This window comes from Phodopus roborovskii, unplaced genomic scaffold (genome assembly GCF_943737965.1).
Source record: "Phodopus roborovskii unplaced genomic scaffold, PHOROB, whole genome shotgun sequence".
Lineage (NCBI taxonomy): Eukaryota > Metazoa > Chordata > Mammalia > Rodentia > Cricetidae > Phodopus > Phodopus roborovskii.
This window is the reverse complement of record NW_026126433.1, coordinates 42,708,019-42,727,876: the sequence shown is the minus strand read 5'-3', so window position 1 is coordinate 42,727,876 and position 19,858 is coordinate 42,708,019. Positions and strand designations below refer to the sequence as shown.

The 19,858-nt window shown below is 40.0% G+C and overlaps 1 protein-coding gene across 2 annotated transcripts in view; it reads right to left on the bottom strand.

Moving 5' to 3' along the window:
• Copa (COPI coat complex subunit alpha) overlaps positions 1 to 19,858 on the bottom strand; it is a 46,638-nt gene that overhangs the window by 11,067 nt on the left and 15,713 nt on the right. Inside the window, exons 7-21 of one of the 2 annotated variants that reach the window (XM_051186297.1) lie at positions 18,609 to 18,718; positions 16,028 to 16,127; positions 14,800 to 14,935; positions 13,607 to 13,689; positions 10,061 to 10,211; positions 9,039 to 9,105; positions 7,744 to 7,819; positions 5,753 to 5,835; positions 4,252 to 4,391; positions 3,651 to 3,736; positions 3,409 to 3,574; positions 2,253 to 2,415; positions 2,008 to 2,154; positions 751 to 940; positions 544 to 639 (exon numbers count right to left, since the gene is read on the bottom strand). In XM_051186297.1, the coding sequence (XP_051042254.1) occupies positions 544 to 639; positions 751 to 940; positions 2,008 to 2,154; positions 2,253 to 2,415; positions 3,409 to 3,574; positions 3,651 to 3,736; positions 4,252 to 4,391; positions 5,753 to 5,835; positions 7,744 to 7,819; positions 9,039 to 9,105; positions 10,061 to 10,211; positions 13,607 to 13,689; positions 14,800 to 14,935; positions 16,028 to 16,127; positions 18,609 to 18,718 (1,794 nt within the window). The remainder of the gene's footprint in view (positions 1 to 543; positions 640 to 750; positions 941 to 2,007; positions 2,155 to 2,252; positions 2,416 to 3,408; positions 3,575 to 3,650; positions 3,737 to 4,251; positions 4,392 to 5,752; positions 5,836 to 7,743; positions 7,820 to 9,038; positions 9,106 to 10,060; positions 10,212 to 13,606; positions 13,690 to 14,799; positions 14,936 to 16,027; positions 16,128 to 18,608; positions 18,719 to 19,858) is intronic. The other variant, XM_051186298.1, reaches the window with a different exon arrangement.

The following is a 19,858-nucleotide window of genomic DNA, read 5'->3' as shown; positions in this document are numbered from 1 at the left end:
AGAAGTCAGAAGGAATTAGATCCCCCCGGAACTGGAGTTAAGTAGAGTTGTGAGCCCCTATACAGGAAACTGAACTCAGGTTCTCTGCAAGAGCAACAAGGGCTCTTAACAGCTGACCCACCTCTCCAGCTCTTTGTTTTTTTTTTTTTTTTTTTTTTTTTTTTTTTTGAGATAGTCTCACTCTTAGCCCAGGATGGCCTTAAATTCATAGAAATCATTTTCCTTGGCCTCCTGAGTGCTAGGATCTCAATTAATTAATAGATCTCAAATTCTAGCATAATATTTGGTATACACTGAGTTGTCAACAAACAACAGTAACGACAAATCAAGTCCTTTAAACTGCATGAGTCTAATGTCTACAGTGGATGTTAAGGAAGCACCAGGACTCCTTGTCTGACTCCAACACCATTTGGTTTAGAAGAAAAATTTTAAACATAGTATCATTTTTCACATATACACACAAAATATATAATAAAGGGCAATTTCCAAAAAAAACACTGCAAAGGTCTCAGAGTAGTTGGTGAGTTCTGGATAGATACTTACTCTGTCCACAGTTCTTCAGGATTCGTACTCTCTCTGACACATCACCCAGGTATAAGGCATTCTGATAATGGCCACTCATGTCCTTTCGGATCTCAGCTGCATAAAGCCAATGAGAAACTAACTTAAGCCTTCTCTCTAGAGATCTCTCTCCTCTATCTTCCTTCCCCACAAGTCCCACATTTCCCAACCTTAGTTTAGGGAACTCACCAATCTTCATCATCTTTCGAAGTTTCTCCAGGTTGCCGGTAATAAGGTACAAGAAGGAAAGTTTGTCAAAGTTTTTGGTTCGCTGATAGCACATTTCTACAATCTGGTGATTACCCTGTAACAGGGCCACTTCTCCCAGCTTCTCCCAGCAGTTCTTGTCATCCAGAGCTTTGGCTGCTTCTAGAGCAATCTAAAGAATTCTCATGTCAGTGTTCAGTGTGGGCACTCTTGACTTAAAACCAGGGGAGGCCATCAAAACTTTTGTCTGTAACACTTCCCAAGGAATTCTCTCTACTTGCAATCATTACGTCTACTTGATTTTGATTAAGAATTCTATGTACATTTGATTGGGTTCACAAATGAAGACTCACACTATAGTGTTCTTGCCCTCTGAAATCTACTTGTACAGTACAATCACCTATCAGCAACATACTCCACAGATAGTCCTTACTTATGCTATCTTATTTCCTATCTGCTAGTTCTGAAGCTCCACAGGAACTATAGGAAAGGCAGAGGAAATAGTAAGAGAAGAAATGAAATGCATAACTGAAAAAGTAGCTTTCCTAAGTCCTTTCCTCATTGAAACAATGCCTGTGCTCTCTGGACCCCATCCTTCTGTAAGTACTTCATCCATCAACGAATGCCAAGCATCAAGGAAAATAAGCATATTCTTTGGATTTCTTACTATCTTACTTCTATACTAGAAATTCTTAATTTTTTTTTTTTAATTGGTTTTTACAGACTGGATTCCTCTGTGTTTTAGTCCTGGCTGCCCAGGAACTCTCTCTGTAGACCAGGCTGGCCTCGAACTTGGAGAGCCACTTGCCCCTGCCTCCCAAATGCTGGGATCAAAACGTGTTTGCCACCCCTGCCTAGCTTAGAAATTCTTAAATTTAGTTTGAAAATAAACAAGAGGCCATCTCCTGGGAACCCAGGAGTGGATCTGGCCAGAGTTCATCCTCTTGGTCAGTATTTAAAACTTCCTTCAAATTTGAATTCACCCCCCCAACCCACCGCCCCGTCCCCCCAAAAAAAAGAAAGAAAAGAAAATAGTCAAAGGAGTAGAAATACTGTGGTGGAGGAAGAGACAGAAGAAGCAGAAACAACAGGAAAATGGCTCAATTTACCTAAAAAACATCCTAAATTCCACTCTGGCTAAGACACGAGCCCAGGATAAACCAGTCTCATGCCTAGCACTCTATTAAGCTTCTCCCTTTCTTTACAGCTATCTTGGACACATGACCATATTCCTCTTACCTCAATGTTTCCACACTCCAGAGCTAGGCTGAAGCGAGTTTTCTCATCCTTTACAAAATGCAGGGCCACTTCAGGATAACCCTTCTTCTGGAGATAAGCAATGATTGACTGGCCCACTAGTTTGGCGTTCCTCACCATGTGCAGTACCTAGACATTTGGTTTGGAAGGCAGGAAATGGAGATTGCTTATAAGGAAAAAGGAGCATGGCCTTTTAATGAATTTTGTTAGGTTTCCTTGTTTCATACCTCATCATATTTTCTGTTGATCAGGGCCAACTTGAATTTGAACTCTGTGGGATCAATGGTGAGTACTCGAGGGCGGCACTCCCTGTCTAGGCAATATACATTGTTGCCCTTCACTCTTGTGACATAGATGGGTAAATCCAGAGTTCGGATAATCCCATGGTCCCTACGAATAGGGGTAAAAGGCACAATTTTCAGGAAGTGAGAGGAACTCCAGTAATAATGAACAAAGTTAGAACAGTCTTTCCTTGCTACCCTTTCACTGAGTGCTACTTAAACGATGGTACAGACAGAAGTGTTTGAAATTGATTTTAGTTTTTTCTATGACAGAACAGATGTTATGAACTTTTCATTTTTACATTTGGCAATATAAGGGACTAAACCTAGAGGCTTGGACATTCTAGGAAAGCATGCTACCATTGACCAGTTTCCCTTAAAAAATAACAAATCATAGCCGGACGGTGGTGGCACATGCCTTTAATACCAGCACTTGGGAGGCAGAGGCAGGTGGCTCTCTGTGAGTTCGAGGCCAGCCTGGTAAGTTCCAGGATAGCCATGGCTATTACACAGAGAAACAATCAGTATATTTGTGTGTACAATGAGTGTAGAAATGTGTGCTGCAGTGCATGTGTGGAAGTCAGCCAACAGCTCTGGGGAGATAGTTTTCTCCTTCCACCTATATAAGAACTCTGGGGTCAAACTCAGATTGCCAGGCTCATAAATGTTTTTTTAAAAAACAAAACAAAAAAACCTGCTGCACTATCTCACTGGTCCCTCCCTAGTCCTTTATACTGTTTCCTAAGTTTTGAAAAAATTTTTATATATGTGTGTTTGTATGTATACATAATGCAGGTGTGTGTGTGTGTGTAGAGGGGGGAGGTGGTAGGTTAACTATCAAGAGCTGGCTCCAGCCACTGTGAGGAACCTGGGGATTGAACTTAGGGTGTCTGGCCTGTGAGAAACTGCCTTTACCCACTCATGCACGTATGTAAGTACGGGCACGCATGCACGTGCGCGCGCGCGCTCACACACACACACACACACACACACACACACACACACACACACGTTAGCACATATGCCCTGTTAGATTTTCATAGAGAATATTATATCTTTGAGAAGACACCTTCTCCCACTGTGTCCCAGGTAATTGACTTACCCCGTAGTGACGGCATATTTGATGTGGTTGCTTGTGGTATAGATAAACACCCCACTCTCATCCCAGGCCCCACTCTTGACACGAATGTTCTCATGAATGTTACACAGAGCATCCAGCTTGCGGTTACAGATCACAATGGCTGTAAGAGGCAAAGGGCATGAGTGCTCTGTTGGACAGGGTGAGTGCTATAGACTGGCAGAGAGGAGGTGGGCTCTAAGATGGTGGATATAATGAAGTCTTACCATGTTTGGCCAGTAGTGCTACATGAGACATGTCTGCTGACCAGATAACATATTTCACCTTGGAAATCTTCACTGATGCCAGAGTCCTGGGATAGCAAGAGAAACATAATCATGAATGGGCCTAATTTCCTTGTCTCAAGGTATGATCTATGTCTTTTTCCATCTTTAATTAACATAAAACTCAACTTCTTAATGTAACAACTGTAGGTCAGTGAGCTAAAATGTCTTTTGGCACACAGCCTGCACTGCCTCCTTCCTCATTCTTTGCCTTCCATTCCCTTCTATAGGCATGTACACCTATCAGTTTCACAAATTTGTGTCCTCATTCATTCTAAGACCTGAAAGCATTCTTTGTTCAGATATGCACTACAAAAAATACCTAAATACATAGCCCCTTGCTATACTGGAGAGTATGCACAGGGTGGTAGAATAGCTAGCCATGGAGGGCAAAAGAGGACTACAAACAGTCTTGGAGTTAAGTGTCTAAAAAGCAGCTTGGCCACATGGCAAGCTTATAAAAAAAAAAAAAAAAAAAAGCCCTCATTAAAGATTTCTACTGCCCCTCACTCCATCTGTCTGTCAGGGGCATCTATCATGTTACCGCTTTTGCTGGACATCAAAGAGTGTGATGGAGTCTGCATCCCTAAGCAGGAGGTTGCCAGTGCCAGCGTAGAAGATTTCATCACAGTTGGGCACCTGGATTTTTTTGGTGATCTCATTCTTCAGATTCTTTATCAGAAGCTGAAATGAGTACAGGTGGAGTTATGAGACATGAATAAACACACTAACAGCTAATGATGTCCCTCAGCAATTATTCTTCAATAATATTGAGTTCTTTTCCCCCCTGTTCAAGTCATTTATACACCAAGTTGATCACTCCAAGACCCCCAAGACCACTCCAGGACCTTATTAACCTTTGCCTTTTCTCTCTTCTTCCCTCCCCAACTCTCTCATTTTATTTGTTTATTGAGCCCCTGTGTGTGTGTGTGTGTGTGTGTGTGTGTGTGTATGTGCGCGCACGCGCGTGTGTGTGCACACACACACATTATGGTGCCCACCTGTGGGGGGGGGTCAAAGAAAAATTAAAGAATGTGTAGAATCTCTTTCTACACATGGGTTCCAAGGATTGAATTTAGGTCAGCTACCTTGGTAAGTAAGGGTCCTTACTTACCCACTGAAACATTTCAATGGCCTCTAACCTCTCTTTAAAGAAACCCTGAGAGGCTGGGCCTCATGGTACAGGCCTGTAATCTCAGTCACTTGAAAGGCTGAGGTAGGATTATAAATTCAAGCCCTGTCAGGGTTACAAAGTGAGTTCATTCCCAGTCTACATAGATCCTCCTAGTCTTAGTTCTCAAAATTATACAACAAACAAAAAACTGAAAATGAAAGTTGGGAATATACCTTAGTGGCAGAGCACTTACCTTGCATGAACAAGGCCCTAAATTCAATTCCCAGGACTTAAAAACAGCAAACAACAACAACAAAAAATATTCACCTAAATCTGAGTTTTTCAACCAGTTAGAAAGAAAAGGGTCAGAAATTAAGCTTTAGTTGAATATTTTATCGGGAGACCTTTACTTATCCTGAGTTGGGCCTATCTCATTCATTCACTGGTAGGGTTTCTCTGTTTGCTTATCCTGAGTTGGGCCTACCTTAATAATTAATTAATAGGTGGGGTTTCTCTGTGTAGCCCTGGCTGCCCTGGAACTCGTTTTGTAGACCAGGCTTGCCTTGAATTCACAGAGATCTGCCTCCCTCCGCCTTAAAGGTGTGGGTCACTATGCCTAGCTCTCTAAACCTATTAGATTTTAAATACCAATAAAGGGAGTGGGACAGGGAGGAAAATCTCTACATGTAAACAATATACTTAAAATCTGATGGTCCTCTAAGTTCAGAAGCCCTGAATCCTGGTAACATCAACCCAAACAAATCAACGTTTCCTTCCCAAGGGATTAGTCTAGGGCTAAGGCTAGAGAGGGTCCCAGTACCCAAGGAACACAAGTGCTCTGGAGAGACTAAGACTACGGAAAAACAGTGCTCTTTTTTGAACACTGCTACCATTCTCCCTAAGCTGATTTCCACTTTTAGCCTTAACTCACCGAATGCATGCGATCTAGGACAGCAAACCGATTCCGAGCAACCCAAACTGCTGTTAGGCCCGAGGATCGTTTCCCTTCAGGGGCTGAGGAGAACAAAACCAAAGTGTGGGAGCATGTGGTGAGCCACTAGCAGGTGACAGAGTCAGGTGCCATGGAGCTGCCATTTTGGCTTCGCCAGTTCAGCTGCTTCTTAACTAATTCAGCCATAACCTCAGGCTACTGCCAGTGACTCTTCCCCACTGGTTTTCTCCAAACTCCAGCCCCCACCCCTGCCAAGGCTCTTATCTCCAGGCCAAGTGGCTGCTTTTCAGCCAGCACCACATACTGGCAGAAACCCTGCCCATCTTGGGAGACAGCATACTCCATCAAGCTAACGAGCAGGGCCTTCCTGGCCAAGCTGAGGCACAGCAAGCAGCCTGTCAAAGTCTAAGGCCTCCCATCTACACAAGCTGGAGAAGTGACAGAACCCCACCCCAGGACGCAGCTGCTCTGCTGCTTTTAACATGCTAATGCTGGCCCCCTAGTCGGGCAGGGTGGGACTAGGCACTTCCAGTTAAATCTTGACAGGCTCGGTGCTGGGCAACACAGCATCAAGCTGTTGCTCTGTGAATGTCAATTCAGCATTATCGCCCTGAGGAGAGTTATAAAATGTTCCTCAGTTTGTAGCTGATTAGAATTTTGAAATGGCTACTCTACTCTCTGAGAAACTTGTAAAGAATATATTCAAACAGTTTTATCAGTTATACCAATGGAAAACAGCATAGAACATGCTGGCCAGCTTTACTTTGTTCTTTTGTGGTAACTGGAATGTCAAAGAATTTACAAAACAAATTTTTATCACAACCCATACTACTCTAGTTTCTGCTTTCTCCTCTCTGATGTCCACTACTGGACCGCACCTTTATAATTATTATCCCTCTTAAAGGATGGAGAAAGGAAGTTCTATTGATTGTTAATGGATAAGAAAAAGAACAAAAATCAAGGTGGGTTGGAAGTCATCAAATCACAAGTTTATTTAGTTAGGAAGGCTTAACTGACTCATTTGTGAGGGAGATTTTACTTTATGGATCCCAAACATATACAGGTTTCTTGTTTCTCTCGTTATCTCACCCTGAGCACAATTATAAGGGTAAACTGAGTTGGCATAATGTATAATTCCAATACTAAGGGGAACCATGAGCGCGAGGCTGATCTGGGTTACACAGTTAGATCCTGTCTCATACTCCCTCTAAAAAACAAAACTAGAGTATTACAATAATAACGACCTGTTGGCACTCTCAAAATGGACAGACCTAACAAAGTATTTCTCAGAACTTTGGAGGATATAAAATATCAAAATGTACAAGTAAAGACAGGGCCTGTGGAATAAACTTCAGGCTGGGTAAAGCCTGTAAATTTACTGCAGAACTGCATTGAAACGCGCATAAATGAGATTCTAAACTACTCTGAGAGTGTTGTCAGCAAGTTCTAATAGTAAGGACATCAACAAGGGATGGTGGTGATGAAAGAGGCAGGCAGGGGTCTCAGCTGGATCCTGGGATCCCAGGTGGGTCATGGGGCTGTTAGCAGCCTCATCTTTTTGACAGGCAAAGGAAGCAAATCGGATCTGGATATAGATAGGCGAGAATAAATCCCCAGTCCCAGGATGAGACATTGTAAGACTGGAGCCACATTTTTAAATAAATGAAACTACTAGGGTGAAAGTCATATCAGCTGACAATAATCTAGGATAACATGCTGTGCTGAAAGAGAAAATGGAGAGTTTCTAATAACCAAATTATAAAATATATATATCTAGCTGGGGTAATAAAATGGAGGCAGAACATGAATATTTCACACCACAATTGCCTATGGTGCAACTGTCAGTAGCACCTGCCAACAGACATGAGTGATGTAGCCACAGCCTGCAAATGGGATGTGAAGAACTTGAACAGAAGATGATATGGGTGAGGAGAGCTGGAAGCAGAGTAGAGAAGACAAAGAGCACCTACCATCAGGATTCTGGGAGTCTGCATCTTTGGGGATGGTGTATAGATCATAGGTACTATTCTCTAAATTGCTTGCTCTCTGTAGGGGAAAAAGAAAACATATTTAGCGAGCAGCACTGAACACACTTTTTCTGACAGAGAAAACATTACTGCAACATATACAAAACTGAATGTATACTTCCATTATCTGCACCCAAAGGATATTTTAGTTATTTTCATATGTAAGAATTATAATGCTCATAGCCAAACAACTAAGCACGATGTCACTATTTTCTTTATCCTCTAAAAAATGCAGATATCATCTGAATAAAGACAAAGATTTCTCTATATTCCACAAATTAAAAGATGAGGAACCTGGTACCTCATCTGAATACACTTGTCAACTTAAAAGTACTTGAAAAAAAAGAAAAGGAAGCTAGGTGGTGGTGGTTCATGCTTCTAATCTCAGTACCTGGGAGGCAAAAGCAGGCAGATCTCAGTGAGTCTGAGGCCAGCCTGGTCGACAAAGTGAGCCAGGACTGTTAGAGAAACCCTGTCTCCAAAAACAAAACAAAAATACAACAACAACAACAAAAGAAAAGCAAAGGAAAACAAAACAGATCTAAAAAAAACATTCAAGAAAACCATCATGAGAACATGGTAGTGCTAGATACAAAATGACCTATAAAAAGTTATATAAGGAAAACAGTTTGTGTTCAGCCCCCAGGGTACTAAAGTTAGAATGCCACTTCTTTTTTTTTTTTTTTAAATTGTGTGGCAGGAAATGGGTAGAGCCCTGATAACTTGGAAGGTGACTTCACTGAAAAGAGTTTTCTAACACATGTCTTTTGTGTTCACCTGAGCAGAAGGGACAGAAAAGGCACCTCTTGTGCACAACAACAATTCCAAATATTCTTCCGACCACTTCACAAATCCTTAATAAGTTTATGATAACTGAAATCATTTAGTGTGAGCCTCTGAGTATCCACTGTGTTAGCTCTTACAAAATGTCAGTCAAGAACTCTATCAGGAGAGGGGACAACTTACTTTGCATGTGCCTACATATTTAATTTTCAGTACTGGGGTGAAAAAAGCTTTTAAGAGTCCATTAGAGATTGGGTGGTGGTGGCGCATGCCTTTAATCTCAGCACTTGGGAGGCAGAGGAGTTGGAGGCCAGCCTGGTCTACAGAGAGAGTTCCAAAGATACACAGAGAAACTCTGGCTTGAAAAAACAAACAATGCCAGTAGAGGTTCTTTAGGGGCAATAAGATACTTACAAAAACTATGGAGAACTTAGAGAGACTCCATAATTACTTACAGTGCACAGTAGAACTGCATTTTCTGCTGGATTGTATGACATGTTGAATACTGGAAACTTGGAACCACTACATAAAAAAAGAGGGAATAGAATAGGTATAAAAACAGAAAAGAATTATCCCCTCAATGTCTACATAACCGTTCAGTACACACATGCTCACTACTTCTATACTGAGGAAAAACAGATACCGTGTTTTTTCTTTTCATTAAAACTCAACTACTTAATGGTTCAAATGGCAAAGAATAGCACAAGGCCATTTTCATCAGAAGGTGGTGAATGGTGATAGTTATGCCTGGTACAAATTCCTATGCATAACTGCAGTGGACACCACAGTGTAGAATAATGGGATTTCTCTGCCTGTTTTCTTCTGTCCCTGGGACTGTTCACATAAACCCATCTTTTTGTCACAGTGAAGCCAGTGGGTGGTTATCAAGCCTACATGCCAGTGTTTGCCACCATGAATGTTTCAGCATGCTGCTGCTGGCATTCAGAGCACAGTTCCTTTGGCCAGGCATCCCAGAGGTTATCATATCTTCAGAGCTAACTGTGACAGAGACACACTTCTGCTTTTTAAGGTTGTGGTATTTTGCTTTAAAGGTAGAGTTCTAATAAACTACAACTCTTCTTAAAAAAAAAAAAAAAAAAAAAAAAAACCGTCATTATTTTCTTATTATACCGAATGTAGTCATTTAAGTCTATCACCCCACTCTGCCACAAGGTTCCTCAAGACATAAATGACAAAGGCCAAAAGTTATATTACCAAATTGGGCTACACTCTAGCTAGCTTTCTGTGATCTGTAAGAGATTTTGCAGGCATTAGCAGGAGAATGTCTTTGGCACAGGGCCACTAGCAGTCCCAATAGGGACATCCCATCCTCCTCATGGATACCTCTGCGTCTGTCAGAGGAAGTTTGTTCAGTGGGAATCTATATCTGATAGCTGAGACACAAAAGGTTAAAGAGCCCTGCTTGAGGAAGTACAACAGATGAAAGTGTTTGGAAAGGAAAATAGATCAGCCTTGCCTCCTCAACTGCATCACAGCTACATCTTTGGAGCTGTTGAAATCCAGCTGACGTAGGAATCGGTCCTTTACATAATGCAGCATATTGCCATGAACAGCATAGGCGGGACGCTCACGTTCCAGCTTAAATACAATCATTCCACCATCATGGCCTAGAGAACAGAGGTAAGAGAGGAAACCATCAACTGTAGGAGAAAGGATTGCTAGAAATAGGAGATACACAGATGAATACATTCACATGCTAAAAGGATAGCACTCACATATAGAAGCTTTGTGTGAGATGCTGCTGAGGTGGTAGGATCTTTAAGAGATGAGGCTTAGTGAGATGTCACTCGTCATTAGAGAAGCACCCTGGGATTCATGTTCTCAAAAGATACTGGTAAGTAACTAGGGGAGAATGTTGCTACACATCCTGAATTCTCTCTGGGATTCTGGTCTGGTCAACTGATCTCTCCCTCTTGAACACTCCTACCATGACACTCTGTGTCACTGTGATTGAGCCAAAGGAACCCCCACCAAAGGATAGTTTGGGCTGCTCAAGCTTAGATTTCCAACCTCCTTAATGGTAAATAAAATAAGCGCCTTTTCTTTTTCAGATCTATTTATTTTTATTTTGTGTCTACGTGTGACTACCTGCATTCACATTATATGCACACTGTGTAGACCTGGTGCCTGAGGAAGCCAAAAAAGGGTGTCAGATTCCCTAGAGCTGGAGTAACAGGCTCCAAAGCAATACAGAGAAACCCTGTCCCGGAAAACAAAACAAAACAAAAAAACAAAACAAACAAAAAAAACCGAACAACAACAACAACAAACAAAACAAAACCAAAAGCAAACAAATAAAAAAAAAAAAAAAACTGTGGTTGGAATGTAAAATGAAATCAAAAAAATTTAAAAAAATGGAAAAAAATAACGAGGGTGGAAAAAAGGGATTTGGGCTGGAGAGATGCCTCATGAGTGAAGAGCACTTGCTATTCTTTTTTTGTTTCGTTTTGTTTTATTTTGTTTTTTGAGTCAGGATTTTTCTGTATTGTTTTGAAGCCTGTCCTGGAACTCGTTCTATAGCTTGTTATTTTTACAGAGGGCTAAGTTTCCATTCCCAGAACCCACATGGTAGTTCACAGCCATTGGTACCCATCACATCACTCCCTCTTCTGGAATACATGAAGACAGGTCACTCATATACATAAAAATAAATATTTTAAACAAATGAATGTTATCTTTTTCTACATTTATTTGTTTATTGGGGGAGGGCATATCATGATTTATGTGTGGAGGCTGGAGGACTACTCATGAGAGTCAGTTTTCTCCTACCATGTGGGTTCCGAGTATTGAACGCAGGTGGTCAGGCTTACGTAAACATTTTTACCAGCTGAGTTATTTCACCTGCACATGAAAGTTAATTTAAAAAGCCTTTATGAAATAAATAAAAGGTTTAAACAGTTTTTGTTTGGTTTTTTTTGAGACAGAGGCTTTCTGTGGAGTATTGGTTATTCTAGAACTCACTTTGTAGACTAGGCTGGCCTTGAATTTGGAGATCCTCCTGCCTCTGCCTCCTGAGTGCTGGGATTAAAGGAGTAAGGTACTACTGCCCAGCCTGATAAAAAAGCTTTTATGATCGTTTTTAAGAAAATGTTACTATGTGGTAGTGGTGAATGTCTTTACTTCCAGCACAATGAAAGCAGAGGCAGGCAGATTTCTATGAGTTCGAGGACAGTAGCTGCTACACAGAGAAACCCTGTCTGGGGGGGAAAAAAGTCTGTATTTTTCTGATTAGCATTATCCATCCCCAATAATCCAATTTTTATACTCCAACTGCCTCCTCTCCATATGAAAACCTGCTTCACTTTCATATTCAAAATCTTCCAGTGGTTTAAGAACTTGATTTTTTTTTTAATTTTTATTTTTCTGTATATGAGTGTTTTGCCTGCATATTTATCTGTATATCACATGTGTGACTCCAGAGGTTAGAAAAGGGAATATGATCCTCTGGAACTAGAATTATGGATGGTAGTGAGTCAGTCACTGTGCGGGTCCTGGGAGCCAAATCCAAGTCTTTTCCAAGAACAACAAGGGATCTTAACCAGTGAGCCATCTTTCTAGCTCCTTTCCAGTGGCTTTTAGTTCATTCAGAATAAATTTTGTTTGCTTTTTGACACAGGGTTTCTCTGTGTTACTCTGGCTGTCCTGAACTTAACTCTGTAGACCAGGCTGGCCTTGAACTTGCAGAGATCGAACTACCTCTGCCTCCCAAGTGCTTCGATTAAAGGTGTTTACAACCACTGCCCAGCCAGAATAAAATATTAAGTTCTAGCCATTGTTGTCGAATATTAGTTTATGATGTGCTACATTTGTTTATGCTGTAGAATGTTTGTTTAATGATGCAAAGATGTGTTGCATTCTTTATCTTGTATTTGTTTAACTCTGTGAAGCTGTGTTGCTTTGCCTGTCTAAACACCTGATTGGTCTAATAAAGAACTGAATGGCCAATAGCTAGGTAGGAGAAGGATAGGCGGGGCAGAGAGAATAAACAGAAGGATAAAAAGAGAAGAGGAAGGGCTGAGAAAAGGAAGAGAGGAGGATACCAGGGCCAGCCAAGCCAAGCCATCCAGCCACCCAGCCAGCCAAAGAGTAAGAAAGGTATACAGAAATAGAGAAAGGTTAAAAAAAAAAAAAAAAAGCCTAGAGGCAAAAGGTAGATGGGGTAATTTAAATTAAGAACAGATGGCTAGAAACAATCCAAGCTAAGGCTGGACATTCCTAAGAATAAGTCTCAGTATATTTATTTGGGAGCTTGGTGGCAGGCTCCCAAAAAGTAAAGAGTAAAAAACAACCAATTACAAGCCATAGCCTATGAAACCAAGCAAATTCTGATATAGTCTTACTTCCTACTACTTTATCAATGCCTTACTACAGTCTCACTGGCATCTCTAATATTCCCCTACTATGCTAAGAACTTCTCCTTTTCATCCATTCCATTTCTTTGCCTATGACAGTCTTCCTTTCTCATTCATTTTCATTTTCCTGAACAATCAATATAAACTAGTAGTACACACACTGTCATCACCTTTTCTCTTCATGTATGTTCAAAGCATTTTCCAACACACATCACTTTATATCCTTACTATTTACAATCTACCTCCCTCAAAGCTCCATCAAGACAGGGACTCTTCTATGAACTGCCTTGACACCAGCACCCAGAGTAAGGTCTGACATTTATTATGTATTTGACAAATGAATGAATCAGACTTGGTTTCTAGTTTCTCAGTCTGCGAGCTTTCTAAGTGTTCAATATTAGTCTCCTATGAGCTCCCAGGAGCATATCCAAGAGAACGAGCTGAAGGTTAAACTGATCTGAGTGAAGAAGAACACTATTCCCCAAAAAGTAGAGAGGTAAAAATGAGAAAAGCTTCAATTAGGTGGCTCTGAAAATTCTTTTTGTTATCCTATTACTACATACTAGAAACAAAGCTAATGAAAAATTGCCTTCAAATCTTAGAAACATTTAACTACATCAGTGGAGAGTGGGAGGAGAAATGGTCCTTACCTGCTGCAAACAGGTTGAGGTTGGGATGGGCAGCTAGGACCCAGAAACGATCATGATCCCGGCGGAAAGTCTGGACCCCAGTCCTAGGAAACAAAAAGGTACACACACACACACACACACACACATAAAAAATAAAAAAAAAAAAAAAAACCTGTTAATTAAGAATCTTCAGTATACCATACACAAGAAAACTGGACAGGAAAAATATAAGCTGACTTTAAAAGTGCATTTAAAAGGCACAGAAAACAGTGTAAATGAAGTTATGTAGCAGGAAACAGTCTTCAAGGAACAAACTGAGGTGGCTTCAAACCAATCCTATTATGGTGATTTATCATTTCCTATCATGCTTTCATTTCACAATTCTTACCTCCTAAGCTAAACATTCAAGAGAAGGAAAAAAATCACATTTAAGTTTAGAGGAGAAAAAGAATACATTGAGATTTCTATCTAATAAATTGATATGTAATGCATTGATATTTTAGTCTCTAGGTTTGCTTGTTTGCTTATTTATTTTTTACAATAGTGGGCCTCATGCACAATAGGCAAGCATTTTACCACAAAGACCTATACCTTCAAATTTTCATAATGTAGGGCCTCAGTTTTCTTCATACTAAAGAGAAAAAATAGTCTAACTTTTCCCTTTCCTTTTAAAAATAGTATTATTGTATAAGGTGTGTGTGTGTGTGTGTGCGCGCGCGCACACACACGCGCACACATGGCTTACTTGTGTGGAAGTCAGAGGACAACTTTTTGGAGATAGCTCTCTTCTACTGCAGGTTCAAGGGTTAAAGCAGGTCAACAAGCTTGTATGGAAAGTGATTTTGCCTTCTGAGCCATCTCACCATATAACAGAAGATGACATTGACCTGAAGTTCCCCTGCCAACACCCAAGTACTGACATTACAGGTATGTGCTACCATGGATGGTTTCTAGTCTAATTCATTCTTTCTTTTTTCCTTTTTTTTGGTTTTTGTTTTTGTTTTTTGATACAGGGTTTCTCTGTAGATCTGGAGCCTGTCCTGGAACTTGCTGTTAAGACCAGGCTGGCCTGGAATTCACAGAGATCTGCCTGTCTCTTCCTCTTCAGTGCTGGGATTAAAGGCATGTGCCACCATCACCAGAATTCCAATTTTCTTAGACATAGAAAGAACCTTCTTTCGAGTTTGGTCACATAACATAAATAACTTCCTTACCGTTTAGACATATCCCAGACTCGAATACTCTTGTCCTCAGAATTGCTGAGAATCAACTCTTGGCGAGGGTGGAAGACAGCACAAGACACGTTGTTGTAATGGCCCCTGCAGGTGTCAACCTCCCATGCCTTTGATTCTGAAGAACGAAAGGAATTATGATCACAATTCTCTATAAATCTGGGATCTACAAATCCAACATCCTTTTAGAAAAATATTTTATTTGTATTTTTAATTACATGTGTGTATCTTTGTATGGGTTTGTGCATCTAAGTATAGTGCCTGTGGAGGCCAGAAGGTGGCAATGGATTCCCCAGAGCTGGAGTAACAGATGGTTATGAGATGCCTGACATAGGTGCTGGGAACCAGCAGGTCCTCTGCAGGCCCACTGAGCCATCTCTTGAAGAGACAGGTTTTGCTATGTGTCTCAGCTAGTCTTGTACCTGTGATCCTCTTGCCTCAACCTCATATATGCTGAGACTACAAAGACATACCGCCATGTCTAGGTATAATACTCTTAATCAAGTGCTAAGTACTACTGCAAAATACTACATTAATTTTTCCCCAAATGGGGCAATGTTTTCCATCTAAGTTTCTTCCTCTTTATGTATTTTGGTGGTTTGTTTTGGTTGTTATTGTTGTTGTTATTTACTCTTTTTTGAGATGAGACAAAGTTTTGCTATGTTGCACAGGCTGCCCCTGAATTCCTAGGAACAGATAATCCTACAGACTCAGCCTCTTGAATAGCTGGAGCTACTATCACATGCTATCTCAGCTCTAAGTTTCCTAGTTTTTCTGTACATTTCTGTTTTTTTATTCTGAGTCCTTATCAACTATAATAGCTATATTAAAATGTTTTTATGTTTTTATTCTGTTTTGTTCTCTCGGTATATATCACTAGTTGACATTTTAGAGCAATATAAACTCTATAGCATGCAATTTTCTAGTCACAATAATATAAACAGAGTCCTGTATATGGTCTAAAACAGTTACTATTTGTCAGATGACTGCATGAATTTTCACTCTTAACTATGCTCATGTCTCTCAAAATCAGATTACAGCCATGAGGGAAAAAGGAAGAGATAACAATGACTATGCACTTAGAACTAGCAGGAAATAATTACCTAAGGCAGGAAAACAGATCAAAGTCCAGAAGACCTGGCTACTTTCCTTTACTAGTCAGCAGTCACTTTCTTGGTGGATATGGCTACACAACTAATACCTTACTCACCATTCATGCGCCAGATCTTCACTTGCCGGTCATCAGCCCCAGATACAATAAGGGGCATAGTAGGGTGAAAGGCAGCCCAGTTTACTCCACGATCATGACCCTGTTAAAAAGAAAAGATGGGTCTTCCAATTAAAGACACAATTCAAAGCAATCATGCTGGTGTTTCTTTTTTCTGCAATTTGGGCATTCTAACTCATAGTCTTGAACTCTACCACTGAGCTATTTCCCCAGCCCTCTGAAACACTCTTCAAGTAAAAAGACTCAAGGGACTGTGTCATTGTAAAGCTCATTTGCTGTTGTTTTATTTTCATTTGATTTGTTTTTTTTTGAGACAGGGTCTTGTATAGACTGAGCTGGGTTTGAACTCCAGACCTTTCTGTTTCAGCCTCCTGGAGTACAGATATGTGGCATTATACTTGGCTTATTGTAAAGCTTTGAACATTAGAATAACCATGGTAATCTGTCCAAATTCTCATGGGTTGTTCTAAAGATTTCCACCAGGAAATTCAGTTTTATTTGTATTTAGGATTTTTGCCTTCCTTTTTACTTGTCTATGTATGTTTTATTTCTCCAAGTAATTGTATAAAGTATAAACGATCTATTTTATAAATTAATGCAGTAGTTCTCAAAGTATTATCTAGAATCCCTTGGAGGAGTTTCATCTGAGAAGTTTGCAAGTTCAAAGCTATCTTCCTAACCCTAAGACTTTTTTTTTTAATTTATTTTATATAACAAAGTCCATTTAAATGAAAACAAACATTTATACACAATATTTGGGAATTTGGGCATTGTTCTTTCCAAACTACTATTTGCTGGTAAGAAGACTTTTTTTTTTTTTTTTAAGATTTGTTTATTGATTATGTGTACAGTGTTCAGCCTGCATGCCAGAAGAGGGTACCAGATCTCATTACAGATGGTTATAAGCCACGATGTGGTTGTTGGGAATTGAAATCAAGACCACTGGAAGAGCAGCTGCCAGTGCTCTTAACCTCTGAGCCATCTCTCTAGTCCCTTAACCCTAGACTTTACTTGCTTTTATTGTTATTATCCATGTTTTCCACAGGGTACATAATAGGTGATGACATCATTGGTCTGACAGCTGACAAAGTCCATATTTTTAAAGGTTTTCAGTTTTAGGACAGGGATATAATTCAGTGGTAGAGCATCTGCTTACTATGTGCGAGGTATCAGGTTCAATTCGTAGTGCGTGCGTGTGCTCACGCGCACGCACACACACCAAAAACAAAGGTTAAGAGTATGGTTCCCAGCAACAATAAATGATTGCTCATAACTGCATGTAACTCCAGTCCCAAGGGATCTAGTGCCCAAGGGATCTTATGGCCTCTGATGGCATCATAAATTCATTTGGTACAGATTTACTTGCAAGTAAAACACTTAAAATTTTTAATTGAAAATAGATTCTTCTCTCATTCAATTCATCCCAACCACAACTTCCCTTACCTCCACTCCTCCTTTCCCCAAAAAGTAAAACATTCTTATACATAAATATAAATAAAGAAACCTGACTCATTTCAAATATGACTAAAGTTGACAGATATAACACATAAATAAACTCTTTGGAATTCTTATGAAAATTTAAAAATATAAAGACCAAAAAGTTTAAGGATAATGACTTTAAGATAGAATCTATTCTATTTTATAGTTGTAGTTCATTCTTTGACAGAATTATGGATAAGGCAGTTTGATTGAGAAATATTTTTATAATGTTTGTAAAAGCATCTGGATTTCAAAGTTAGAGCCACATTTGAAGCCCACCATTCTTTGCATACACCTAGACTTTTGCTAACTGTGTGATTTCTCTAAATCCTATTTTTTTTTTCCAGTCTGGGATATTAAACAGTACACATTGCAGTGTACGTAAAAAAAAAAAAAAAAAAAAAAAAAAAGACAATTTAATTTTAGAAAATCTAGTTTCTTTTTTTCTTTTTTGACAGGGTTTCTCTGTGTAACTGTCTTGAAACTCTCTTTGTAGACCAGCCTGGTCTTGAACTCACAGAAATCCACCTGCCTCTGAGTGCTGGGATTAAAGGCATGCACCACTAACCACCACCAGAAATGCTTTCCTATTCCCCAGCACGAACGAAGTTTCTTACGTATGATTGGTTCTCACTGACTTTCTTTAGGAGCCCTCCTTCCAGGGGGCCTAAGAACAGACTGTGCTTTGTGACAGTGATAGAGCACGTGTCCAGCTTTCTTCCTTTCTCCCCACTGGGTTGACAAGATGACATAAGGAATGCTCCCTGAGATGACACGTAATCTCCCTTTCATTGCTGGCTTACTTACAATTCTATCCTCCAAACCTAAAATGGTGCCTGGGACTTCAACATTTACTGAAAGAATGAAAGTATGGGCCACTGGAAAAAAATGCTTGTTCCCTAAGCCACCATTCAAATCCCAGGATTCACAAAAAGATGGAGAGAACTGACTCTACAAACTCCACGTGTTGTGGTACACGTGCCCACACACATCACATCCTCATGCAGAGATGAGAATGAAATGAATAGCACACTGAGATGTTCCCGGAGAGGGCACATACTCACCAACGGCAACTGATAAATACCTCAAGTACATGCTTCACCACTGCATCTGTAGTCCCAAATAGGTCAACCCCAGTTATTCCTCTCACATCCGACTCCACAGCACCAGGAGACAGATTTTTTTTCCTTAGACCTTTGGAGGGTTAAGGAGTGGGACGAAAGATGCAAAGATAATGTCATAAGAGCAAAGCAGCAGAACCACACAAAGATATATTGAAAGACTAAGATCAAATGAAACAGGGGCAAATAAACATAGAGGGAAGGAGGAAAGGTGCTCTCAAGCACCTACTTATGTATGCACTAGCTCCTTCATTAACACTAAGAAGATCCCTTGCTGGGAGCCACTCAAATTTCCAACTCAACTCATTCATTAAATTCACCTTAAAGGGCTGATTATTTCATATTAATATCACTTTCCATTCTTTAATCTTCCCCAAACATGTCCTCAAATGGTAATCATTCAATGTCTACTTTCAGGTTCATAAACTCTTTAGCAACCTTTTCTTATCATCTTAAGATTTTATTTTTTCACCTTTTAATTTTTTAATATATTTTATTATTTGATGTATATGGGTGTTTGACTACATGTACATCTGTGCATCACATACATATCCAGTGCCAACAAAGGCCAGAAGACGGCTACAGATCTCTTGGAATTAAGGTTACAGGTGTTTGTAAACTGCCAGGTTCTTTGGAAGAGTGGTTAGTGCTCTTAGCTGCTGAGTCATATCTTCAATTCTCACAATAAAATCAATTTAAAGAGATCTCACTTCAGTGTTTTCCAAACTGGAAGCAACATACTGAGACATTCCAAATGTACTGCAGAACTACACATATCAAACAAAACAGCCATCTAGTTTGGAAGAACTATTACAAATATGAGAAGATATAGCAATAAATTATTAGTAAAAAGTGTACTCATACCTCTTACTGGCCTCGTGGACAGGACACCAAATAATTAAAACTGTTATGATTTTTCATGTTCTTGCATAAAAGGACGATTATAGATACGAACATATTGTATTTTTCCATTAAAACCTACAGATGCTAATTTTACTAGGAAGAATTATTAGCTGACAATTTTGCTATTGTTGTTTTTTGTGACAGGATTTCACTGTGTAGTCCTGGCCCTCCTGGATGGACCTCACTCTGCACACCAGGCTAGCTTCAAATTCACAGAGATCCACCTGCCTCTCTGCATCCCGAGTGCTGGGATTAAGAGCATGAGTTGCCATTGCCTTGCTGATAATTTTAAATGATAGGCAAAAGACAA